The sequence below is a fragment of the Penicillium angulare genome (genome assembly GCF_028827245.1).
Source record: "Penicillium angulare strain IBT 27051 chromosome Unknown utg000005l_segment0_segment0, whole genome shotgun sequence".
Lineage (NCBI taxonomy): Eukaryota > Fungi > Ascomycota > Eurotiomycetes > Eurotiales > Aspergillaceae > Penicillium > Penicillium angulare.
In genome coordinates this window covers 953,589-965,840 of record NW_026623164.1, presented here as the reverse complement: position 1 = coordinate 965,840, position 12,252 = coordinate 953,589, and the positions used below count along the sequence as shown (strand labels likewise).

General features: G+C 46.7%; 3 protein-coding genes across 3 annotated transcripts; 1 reads left to right on the top strand and 2 right to left on the bottom strand.

The window, feature by feature from the left end:
* Positions 1-6,728: 6,728 nt before the first annotated feature.
* Positions 6,729-8,088, bottom strand: N7478_007753 (putative NAD binding Rossmann fold oxidoreductase; the record flags this gene model as incomplete). The annotated part of the gene is made up of 4 exons (XM_056923967.1): positions 6,729-7,028; positions 7,120-7,523; positions 7,654-7,749; positions 7,806-8,088. 4 exons carry the CDS (start codon positions 8,086-8,088, stop codon positions 6,729-6,731), a joined length of 1,083 nt encoding a protein of 360 aa, XP_056776693.1.
* Positions 8,089-8,509: 421 nt separating this feature from the next.
* Positions 8,510-9,511, bottom strand: N7478_007752 (O-methyltransferase; the record flags this gene model as incomplete). The annotated part of the gene is made up of 3 exons (XM_056923966.1): positions 8,510-8,554; positions 8,632-9,381; positions 9,458-9,511. The coding sequence occupies 3 exons, from the start codon at positions 9,509-9,511 to the stop codon at positions 8,510-8,512; spliced, it is 849 nt and encodes a 282-aa protein (XP_056776692.1).
* An 875-nt stretch (positions 9,512-10,386) lies between these two features.
* On the top strand, positions 10,387-11,844 carry N7478_007751 (uncharacterized protein; the record flags this gene model as incomplete). The annotated part of the gene is made up of 1 exon (XM_056923965.1): positions 10,387-11,844. One exon carries the CDS (start codon positions 10,387-10,389, stop codon positions 11,842-11,844), a length of 1,458 nt encoding a protein of 485 aa, XP_056776691.1.
* Positions 11,845-12,252: the final 408 nt, after the last annotated feature.

The window sequence follows — 12,252 nt, the reverse complement described above, 5'->3', positions numbered from 1 at the left end:
GTTGACGGGCATGGATGTAATGTAAATTACATGGCTTGAGCAGTGGGAAATAAAATGGCAGCAAGTGAGAGATTGAGAAGGGGGAGGGTGAAAGAGAGCGAAAAGCAACGAAATCACAAACAACCCTGCGGGAGTTTCCAATCGACATACCTAAGCTAGAGATAATAGCATCTAAATCTACCAGCACATCAGTTCAATTGATTGTTGAAAGAGTGGATCAGCACGGGATTTTCCCCAAGTGCTGTGCCGCTCGCTCTCCGTCACTGAGACTGCGAACTAGAATAGAAAGGGTAGATGGAATCTAGCCTACTGAACACGCTAAATTGCTTCCAGATGAACTGTGTTCGAAATACTTGAGAGTGAATAATATACGTCACTGTTCATATCAAAACGGCTGGCGTGGCCGCCAGGGGTACACGTGATCTTACAGCCTAAGGCACCAACACTGGGCAGTATCTTTAATGCCTCAGGCATCGAAGTGTATGTGAAATTGATCTATAATTGATCGATACAGTGGGTCAAAGTCCAACCTAATGAATCACCAACTATGGGATAACTAGTCAAAGGTTAAAAATTAGATTGAGGTGTTCTTGAACAATACTTGGATTGGTATAATTAAATTCTATCTCTCAAAAAGAAGACACTAACTTCCCATTAGCATGCCCCACTACGTGGCAGCGCAGGTAGGGGCGTGTTTCCGGTGTAGGGGGGAGCAGCGAAAAACGACAAGCAGGACATATTGGTGAATGTATAGCCGTAGCCAGACGTAATTGACAACCACAGCCAGAACAAAACCGATTAGATAACATTTTGTGGGCGCCGAGGCAGAAGTAAGAGGAGGGGCGATCGGAAGAATAAACCCACCAAGAAGGCATCATAGTGGCGATAGCTTTTGTAACAGTCAATCTACCATTTGAAAAAAAAGGCGGTCTCTCTGTTCATTGGAACTATGGCAGTGCTGTTTCATCAATCATCATCTTTAAAATCACATGCTCTTGACAAATCCATGTTGTGGCTTGGGATTTGCTATGTCCCCTGGCATCACTACCGATTTCCATTCCATTATATTCTCACGTGTAACCTCTGTCAGGGCATCACCGCGTGATATCTCTCCAGATAGTACCCTTGCAAAGAGCGGTGGAAGGACCCCGAAGCAGTCGGCCGGTTTACGCCCGACGCACGCCCCACGCCATACTCCAAGCGATGCTTCACTCCGGATCTCAAGATTCAACAAGTTGAAGTCAATCAAAGTTGCAGGTAATATGTGTCGAACTTGGACGAGATCACGCTAGCACTCTTGTTGCCTTTCAAACCATGCAACAAAAGCGGCATGTGTGGACCCGGACCATCGAGAAAGCCAAACCTTCGCACTGGACACAGTTCTTGGATGAGGCTGGCGAAGGAAAGCTCTAGAAAGCTGCGACGTATACGAGGCCTTGAGGAAATGGGGCTGCATCCCAGCACTACGAGTTGGTTTGGAAGAGCTCACAGAGAACCAAGAAAAAGCGCAGGCTTCACTTGAGGATTTCTTCCCTACAATAGATTCACCTGACCCTAGCCCACCCGCCGTGTAAAACACAGAACTCCCGTGGCACCCGATTACTGAGCTCGAAATTGGACGACCACTAAAGACAACGAAAGGGAAGACCGTGCCAGGAGAGAACAATCTACCGATATCGGTTTGGAAGAAGCTCTAGGGCCATTTAAACAGCTTTATTGTCAGTATATTCACAGCGTGTGTGGGAATAGGACACCACCCGAGCCAATGGAGGAATGCGAAGGTTGTTGTCTTACGGAAAACCAGCAAACCGGACTACTCGGTCCCCGGTGCCTACCGCCAAATTTCACTGCTGAATACGCTCGGCAAGCCCCTTGAGGCAGTGATAGCTCGACGGCTGTCCCACCTTGCGGGAAAATATAGCCTGTTATCGAACAGCCAGTTCGGCGGACGCCCTGGCAGGACCACTGAGCAAGCCTTGCTGGTGCTGTCCAGCGCGATCGACCAAGCCTGGTATAAGTAGAGACCTAGAAGCACTCTTTATAATACGCTTTGACTTTTTAATAGGAATTTTGTGGCTTTGCATCTTTTTGATCGTCTGTTTTGCAAGGGCTAGGTCTTGGATGGCCTGCTTGCCGCCCTGAATCGCACGTTTTATATGATTTTGAACCTTCGGAAGGTCTGTTTCATCGTTTTTAAATATCTGTCGAAGCTTATTATCAATTTTTGAGAACCTCTGATATGAATTAGGCGGCGAATTGGTGATTGAACTAGGTATTTCCACCTCCGGCAAAGGTGTAAGACAATAATAGATCTCAATCACTGGTTCATCTTCCCAGCCGGGATCGATTTGATCACAGACAATATGTTGATTCCAAGGCCAAATTCCAGTATCATAGAATGATTATTTAACAGTTCGTGATTTAAATGTGTCTTTACAAACTGTTTTGATCATCTTAAGAAAGTGCCGTTTATCGTCAGCATCTCCACCCCATCGTACAATCTCATTGTTCTTCTTTCGGAATTTCTGTTTGATAACTGAGAACGGCTTGCCATCCAGAGGCTGGCATCGATGTGTCAATTTCGGTATAAACCACCAAGGTATGATATTGAAGCTTTGGCAAATGTATTCGAATTCCGGGGTTCCATGAGAATCATAGTTATCCACAACCAATACCCTAGGTCTACCTCCGGTAACTTGCTTTTTAGTGGCATAATGGAAATCCAATAGCCGTTGAATCGCGGTTTTATTGTCCGTCCAGCCTTTGTAGTTGGCCTAATAATCTGGTAATTAGAAGGGTCATTATCGCCGTCGTACCAAACTTCCATTTATTCAGAACCACGCATTAAAAACTATAGATACATAACCCAGCCATCTGCCGAAATACATGCAATTCCAGTTATATTCTGGCGTATTCCACCGGTCGCGATACTCTCCCTTTCACGGGTAGGAAGCAACGTTTTCCTTGGTTCCAATACCTAGCTGAAAGCCAATTTCATCCCAGTTGTATAGTTTGTAGGCCTAAATTCTTTTTTGAAGGAATTGGCCGAAGACCTCATACCAATATACTAATTCACCGTATAATTCAGCCTCGATTCTCACTCTTTCCATAGGCTTTTGCGTACAGAAAGTGATATGCTGTGGTAGGTGTACAATAAATTGGTAGCCATACATTTTGCTGACCTGCCGGTCAGAACCATAGCGCTATAAAACGCGATTTGCAACACACTCAATATCTAAAGCAGTCAGCGATGTATATACTGAGTTAAGAAGCTCGATCCAGTGAATCAGGGAGCTCTCTCGCGACTGATTCAATGCTTTATTGGTGGCTGTACAGTCTTTTCTATTTGACATACCCTACTGCCGGCTCCGGAGATTCCACTTTAACACGCCAAAATAAGAGACTTCGACCTGAATACTGTTAAATCAGCCTGATTTATAGACTTCGAGGGCATTTAAGAGAAGGATCTCTTCTTATTTGGAGGAATTCGGCATAGTTTTGGTAGTAAAGAATATGGTTAAAAATTGTAGGTTCGTATTATTATATCACGGACCTACGCACGCTTACGGACATGCTAGTCACCAATTAACTAGTTACAGGGCCACAACTAATTGATAGGGTCACCGAGAGCCAACCAATCTATCTATCATTCAGATCACGTGAAACATCCTATACTTGGGCATCCTCAGGCATCCAGGGAAAAGAGAAACTACAATCATGTTCAGTGAGCAAAAGCATGATCCACCCTAACCAAGACCCACCGGTAGAGGTTTTCCGGTACATATGTTATTCTGCTGTTCTCTATATCAATAAACCTCTACAACCATGGGAGGCAGAACCGGCCTCCCGCTAGCCATCCCGAAGTATACTACTACTGATTATTGTTGTGATATAAGGCTGGTGCAGATCAGGACCCAAGCCAAACCATCAGAATTAATCCCGAAGTATGTATACGAAGAACCAAGTTGATTTCCAATCAACTTGATCTTCTCGCTGTATATATAGTCTCATATCTCACTCTAGAATAATAACATAATGCATGCCTCTGAACTACAGCAATTATATATAATCTATAGCCTCGTCCTAATTTAGTATAGCTATTAGGTGATAAGGTTCTATAGCCATTTTATCACTTTATTTAAATATATATAATTATTATGTTCTTATATCCTTTTTGCTTACTTTCAGTACGCAATACTACTTCCCTTTAACCTTGGAGCTTAACTATATCTAATATACCTCAACCAATACCGGGACCCGGAGATACTATATTAGAGACAACATTCAACGGATCAGAGCTATACATAACCTCAGGTCTCAAACACACCTTACAGCACAATAGTTATCAACGAGAAAAGAATGTATAGATTTGACGTAGTATCATAATAACAATAAATACAAAGCCCAAAGCTGAGATAAGGACAGACATCAAACAAAGGAGAAATCAAAGAGTGAGCAATATGAAAATGCTTCGGCACTAGACGCACGATCAAGATAACCAAGCCTTACCTTTCGAGTTAAGAAGCCTTACAATCATCTTAATTCCATCATACATTCATGAATTCTAAGCACTATACAATAATCACACTAGTCTGCTTACTCCCACTACGACTATCGCTTCCAAAACACGGACAGTCACAGGCTCCGGCACAACCAATATCGTAAGTACTACTAAATCCCAGTGCATCAATAGTCAGCTATTCTTGGTGGCTACAGAGGTAGCACTTATTTATTCAAGCATGGTAGTCGACATTATGGCAAGAAATCATTACACTGCAGGCATTCATACATTCTTTAAGAGAAGTATAAGACAGGGTATCGAGGTATGCAGTTCCGTGTCGCTTGCCACAATTCATTTTGAAGGTCTCACCAAAGGGCAGCTTATACTGATGATGATTTGCGTACAGACATTCAGTGGAGCACTTCAAAATGATATCGTTCTGCGCAGGAGCAGTTAGGGGATCGACCGCATATACAAAGTTGTGGATAAGGTAGGATAAGTTTCCCGGCCTAGCTTTCGACATCAGGGAGCAACGATTTGTACTATCAGGGACGTCCCAATTAATTACAAGGCATCCATCAGTCTCACTAAATTTATCTATACAATCTTGGTAGGTGTTTGCTGTGTCGGTTCTCAGGATGCCATACTAGCCGTGGTACCGGCATTGGAGCTGGAAGTAAGTCCCATCTAATCCCACGTAGACTTTATCGTCATCCTCAGGGCAAGTTGATATAGTCGCCAGCTCCAGCCTATCTTCTTCGGAGACATTATCACAAGGAAGCCGTTTTCGCTACCTACTTCACCTGGTGTGGTTTCAGAGTCACCATCCTCTAGGAAAGGGTTGGTACTACCGATAGGTACAACATTCTCTCCACATGGATCGGTATCATCATCATCCTTATCATTCAAGAAAGGGTTGACCGGGACGTTCTCTCTTAAAGGATCATCCCCATTAGCCCAATCTATGACGATTGCGTCGTTGAATGGCTTCGTTTGCTTCGTTTGCTCCTAATTCATCTCTCAGCTCCATTCTTTCGATTATTCTTCTTCTTTCGCCCCCACCTCTCATCTCTGCCTGCTCCCTACATCTCACCTTGCCTATTCTAGGTTTAGGCTTCAAGGCGTGGAAACTGCGTCCGGTAGGAACACGACCATCAGATATTTCATTACTGAAAGGTGAACTCACTAACTATTCGTTTTCAAGACAGATATTCGATTCTGTGCGATTGCGTCGTTCACTTCTACTTAACCTGATATATATATATGTGTATATCTATTTCTTTCCCCCTGCCTCTTGCTTTCGACTTCTGTTGACACCTCGCCCTTCCAACATCTCGCCCATTGGCGTCTCGTCTGCCAAGACCTCGCCTATTACAAGTGCAGGTTTCAAGGTGTGCAACCTGCATCTGGTAGGAACAAGACTACCCTGTATATCCTTAGGCTGAAAGATAAAATCGCTGACCATTTACCTCCAGGATACGAGATACAACTACTGCGTAACGACGCGGTCAAAACCACGAATCCTCTTCCTTTGATCTTCTGCCTTACCCTTCTTTGAAAGCCATCCTTTGTCTTTGGTATAGCCTTTCCCCTCAAAGTTATCGAATCCTCTACTTACTTTGTGCCTTGCTAACATAAATTTGAGAAATTCTCTACGCTATGCACAATTCATCGGGGTATGCTGTTGGATAGTGGAGGGAAATCTGCTCACTCATGACGAACGACCACTTGACCTAATACATTCCCCATCTCTACACAAAGACCTCCGTGACGCGTTCATCGCGAGCTTGGGCCCCCGATACGACAGTTTCAAGGCGATGCTCCCAGAGCGTGACGATGCTGCTCAAACCGGTTCTTCTTAGTTGCGTTGTGCGTTTCTGCACTTCACCTTACGTGTTTTCTGATTACTTTCCTGCGTTCTTATGGTCTTGGGACAAGACCTTTCGCTCAAGGGGGTACCTGTTACCGTCTGGCCGTTCTGCTGGCCCTGACCGGTCAGTCAGTAGCCTAATTCTAGTCTCCCTGCCTTAGGTAGTGGTGAATGAAGTGCTTCCCCTATCAGTTTGCTCCTAGAGTGTAACACTTGGGGTTTTAAAATGTCTGTTCAAGCAGGTGTATAGTAGAATTAATTGGAGCAATGGTATGAAACTAAAACTTCCAAATTGATCTTCTATCTGCCGCTAAATCATAACCTCGTTTTGCTTTTCTCGTACAATCTCTATCAAATTTAAACATCCAGGGTTCGGCCAGTCTCAGAGCTCTCACGAGCAAGCTCAATCAACCGAATAACCTCGGCAGCCTCCGCGCCGCTAGCAGGAAGCTGGCCCTCGCCACCGAGAGCACGAACGAACTTGCGGTAGTACTCAGTGTAGGTAGGGGGCTCAACAGTAGGAACGACCTCCTTAACGGGCTTGCCGTCCTGGAAGGTGGTCAATGTACCGTAGCGCTCGCTAGGCTCACGACCGTATCCAGACTCATCAGGCTTCATGCCAGCCTTCAGCTGGTCCTCCTGGATATCGATGTGGAACTATAAGAAGAAACAATGTTAGCATTCGGTTCATTTTCATTCCTTTGTTCATTCTTGTGAATGTGAATGTGAATGTGAATGTCTTGCTTACCTTCTTGAAGCTACCCTTCTCACCGCGGACCCAGAAACGGAGCTGCTCCTCCTCGGGGCTGACAACGGTAGCCTTGGCGGTGACAAGTGTGTTATTGGCGTAGTGGAACAGGACGGTGAATGAGTCCTCGTAGTTGGAGCTGTTCACAGCACGGGAAGAACCAATGAAGCCAGTGACGCGCTGGGGAACACCGAGAAGGTGCACTGCCTGGTCAAGCAGGTGAGTTCCCAGATCATAGACGGCGGAACCACCGGGAATGACCTTGTTCTTCCATTTTGAGGCATCGTCGGAGGGGTGCTCGGGGCGGTGGCGGTCGAAGTGGGTTTCGAACTCGGAGATGCGGCCAAGAGAGCCGTTCTTGACGAGCTTGGTAAGAGTGACGAAGTCCGCGTCCCAGCGACGGTCTATTCACGATATCTTAGTTAGAAATGTTTCGAGAAGAATTTTCGCATGGGCATGAGAAGTCCACTATGGGGCAATCCATTGAGATCGTGGGAAGGGGAGTGTGGGGTGGGAAGTCCGGCAGTGACGTACTCTGGTAGACAGCCAGCAGCTTGTTCTCCTTGTTGGCAATGGCGACGAGATCAGCGGCCTCCTTGTAAGTGGGGGTGAAGGGCTTCTCGCAAATGACTGGATATTTCGAATTAGTCACTTTTCCAGTAGTGTAGAGTAATTGCGACACTAACCGTGCTTGCCAGCCTCGAGGGCCGATTTGCACAGCGCAAAGTGGGAGTCAGGCGCGGTGGTAACAATCACAATGTCGACGGCAGAGTCTTGAACTAGCTCGTCTGTTGTGCGGTAAGACTTGACACCGGGGTGATCCTTCTCAGCATCATCGTCAGGCTTAGGGGTACGCTGTACAACGGCATAAAGCTTGAGCTCGGGGATCTGTGCCACGAAAGGAATGTGGAAGATCTTGGCGCTGAAGCCGTATCCGATGATACCGACGTTATAGGTCTTGGAGGCCATGGTGATTGCGGAGTATAATGGGGATTGGAAGGAGAGGTATAGGATATTAGGATAATAAAAGACGGGGGAGAGAAGAGGGAGTTATATATGAGTCGCGCGGAAAAGTAGCACCGATGCGGGGGAAGGTCCTGGCGACGGCAACCTTTGGCTCGGGCGGGGCATATTGACAGAAGCCGTTTACTCGGCGTCCCGATATAGCAAAGGTCGGGATCTTTCTCGTTTTTTATTATTTGTTTCGGAGGACTGTGATGCGAGTTTGGTAGTATGCTTGATAATCAAATTTGAGATTTGCAATGGGATTGTCATTTCATGGTTACTTCAATTGTCTAGATTGTATGGATTTTCCTCTTCCTTGGGCGGTTAGTGCCGCTCTACAATCAACCCCCACGCACGTCATTAAGGCTTATATGTCCCTCATGGTCTATGCGTCCTGTACTCCAACACATCGAGTCACCTCAATTGCATCCTATTACCAGGGAATTAATTTTTTGCAATACGAAACATCATTCGGTGATCGGAAATAGGGGAAAAAATGTGACTCACCCGGTGTCCTTCTGGCTGTCGAAGCCCACTTTCATACACAAGGTTGGGATTCCCGACCGTCTCAAGGAAAGGTACATCACCCTCCGGCATAAAAGAGTTCACAGCACGGTCGCGCATGCCTTCAGTGGTGTATCCCTTAATAGGACCTTGCTCCGCTGCCTTTCTCTTCTGCTCCACTGTGCTGCGGACATATTCCAAATACGGGGGGTTACCCGGGTAAAGGACATTGTCAGCGGCCAAAACAGAGCCAACTTGGATCATGCCATGGTGTTCACATAATTTCAAATCTGTCAGATAGGCAGGCTTGTAGTGATCAATGAACATCAGTTCGACCTTTTTGACATCACCGGTCTGATAGAGTCTGTCCAGGGTAACGTCACTGCGACCGACCAGGATAGTGACAAAGCTGCGCAGACCAGCGAGTTCAACAAGCATATTAGCGACAGCAGCCCATTCAGGGTTCAATTCTAGACTGAGGTAACGTTGACCACCGTTTCGACGACATGCTTCACCGAAGAGAATGGCAGAGTAGCCCACGAAACAACCCAGCTCAATCATTGTTCCGGGTTTGACCTCATCGATCAAGTCTAGGACTTCCTTTCCCTTGGCCTGACCGACAGTCATCATGCGTTCATTCTCACTGAACTTGTCAATAAGGGCGAGGACCCTTTCAGGGCTCCCCCGAATCTCATCAATATCCTTTCGGGCAAAAACCCAACGGAGAAGACGTCTTGTTCGGTCATCTTCATCCTATACCGATCTTTTAGTTAAATGCCAAGCCTTGGATCTACTGTATATTTGATCTCGGATCTCAAGATAAACTTACAGACGACTGCCCTGGACGGGCATGAGCAGGCGGCGAACCAGATCGTGCTGACATCTTCAAGACGGGAAAGCTCGTAATACTTCGGCGAATGATTTTCTGGCTGTACAGACAACGAGGCTGGTAATGGCGGAAGAATACTGGATTGTGGTATAGAGAGTGATAGAGTGAAGATGGTGGACGGCAAATGCCCCGCATGGGGAAGATACGAGAAAGTGCGGGCAATCGATGTTGCGTAAGTCCCGATCGTACGCCTCCATATGCCGAACATCGGTGATCATGGAAGCCACATTGGCACCTTGAGCGAGCATCATCGCTCGGACCTAAGGGCTTCAAGTAACTAAGACCGAGAACGCCGAGCGGAGATGATCAGATAAAGTGGATCGGAAACCTGATCCCTGGCATCGTATGGTGCGGGCAGTGACTTGCAATACCCTGCTTACTTGGAGATAATACTGTGACCATGTTCAGCCTGTTATATCCAGCTTTGAACTTCTAGCCATCACGTTGGTAATTGTATTAAACCGAGTTAACATGTACTCAGCTGAGCCTCGCAAAAGTAATCACGGTCGGTATACTGAAAACTTTACCCGGGCTGCTTGACAGGCCGTTATGGAAAGCCTCTCCAATAGCTCCTCGAGCGTCTTTCATGATTTTAAGCATATGATGGATCTATAAACATTCTCGGTGGTGGATAAGGTGGATAAGGATAAGGCGCAGGTTGCACGATCTCGATCGGTGATGATTTTCGTTTCCCCGATCGCCCCCTCATTTGGGGCGGCACTTGCTTTCCCCCTCCACAGCCTCTTCCTCCTTGCTGCATTCCAACTCCCCCAACCTCCCTTCCAAACTTCTGGAGGTTGTACACCCTCTCAGTCTGCTGGACCTCTTCAATGGTGGTTCCAGTAGCGAGACACTAACTCACGTTCCAAATGAAGACTTTCCATGCAGCATCGGTAGAAGGCCTTTGCCGTGTCTTTTGGCACATTTTCCGCATCTCTTTGTCCTTTGGGCTTTTATTTTTGGATAACTTCATTTTATTAGCTACAATCTTGTTTGCGCGACTTCGCTCGACATCATCATCAAATCGACGACAGGAAGCTCTGCAAGATGTACATTTCTATCCCAAGACCGTCTTAATCACCGGAATCGGAACGTCGCCGGGTCTTGCCCTTGCACGAGCTTGGGAAGCAGCTGGCCATCGGGTGGTAGGAGTGGATGTTACTGATCTTGATTTTCGCCTTCCTGTACGATCTGGAGGCGGCATGTCCAAGACATTGGTCGCATTTTATCGAGTTCCGAAGGACCACTATCTCTCCAGAATATTAGATATTATTCTGCGTGAAAAGGCCGATATCTGGATTCCATGCTCACCCAAAGCATCTGCTATTGAGGATGCTACTGCTCGACAAGTGGTGGAGAGGCGCACAAATTGCAAGTGTATTGCTTTTGATCCAGACACGACCGCCTGTTTTCGCAATGCAGACACCTTTCGTCAATATTTGACAGAGAAGAAACTCCCTGTGCTTGAGAATCACCAAGTGCAATCGCGCGACTCTATTCACAAAATTCTGAATCGCTCGCCTAGCAAATCTTACCACATGCGCCGTCTGAGCTCTGGCCCCAAGGAAGCAGCCGTCATTCTGCCCAAGCGTTCCCTTAGCAAGACGTACTCGGAAGTCAGCGAAATCCAGATCTCTCAAGAATTCCCCTGGGTGCTGCAGCAACAAACCCGACTCGGAGAGTTCTTCGCCGATGTGCTGCTCATCCGTGGCTATGTTCACGCCATCAAGGTTAGGCTGGTGGAGGCGCGCTCTCCGCACTGGGGTGCTTCGCGATTAGACGAAGCTCTAGCCAAAGCCGTTCACCAACTAATGCAAAAATTCGCGGAGAAAGGCGGTTCCCGTCTCACGGGCCATCTCTCGGTGCGTCTCTTGGTCGATGAAGAATTTGAGGCGTCCTCCGTGCGTCACACCATTCACATCGCGGATTGTGTCTCTGGTGCTGCGGCTCTAGAGAGTCTAATTCTTGATGCGCGGTGCCCTGTCAAGGGATACCTCGCGGTGTTATCTCCTGATCCGACCGAGCCTACTCCCCGAAGCGTTCCTACAACACTATCACCAAGTCCCCGCTCTCGACCAACTATAGTAGATCACGAGCTTGTTGCCTCATTCCTTTCTCGGTTTCTTTCTTTGAGCTTTACGAAGCGACTAGTGGCTGCACTCGAGGCAGAGGTGATACCGTTCCTCTTCTGGAAAGATGCGCAATTCTCTACTGATGATCCTTTGCCATGGTGGTGGCATGTGCATGTATACCAGCCTTTGCGTGAGGTTTGGCAGCTATTGAGGAAGACGCGGGAGGCTGGATTGACCGATACCGTTGTCCGATGAGGGCAATGACATTTGTATGAATTATGACGAGCATGAAACATGACTGAGCGATTTCTTTTCTTTTACTTTCGGGATGCTTGACCTTTTTGATCTGTTCTTTTATTTCGGTTATACAACGACTTGTTCTCTCTTGTTCTCTCATGACTCCCGAACTCTTATAGTGCCTACTACAAAGTGTGGAATATATACTATTTTTTGCATCTTACCTCTATTCTGGCGACAAATACTGTGTCATCTGTGGATCATCTAGTTCCGAATTGCATATTCGATCATGCTGGGTCTGCAGGTACCGGTTACTCTAGTATGTGTCAGTAATAACGAGATCCGTGGATAGAACTTTGCAGCCTTGGAGCACTTGAGGCATTCCCCGAATCAGACACTTCATCTGGAGATTATATTGTCGATCGC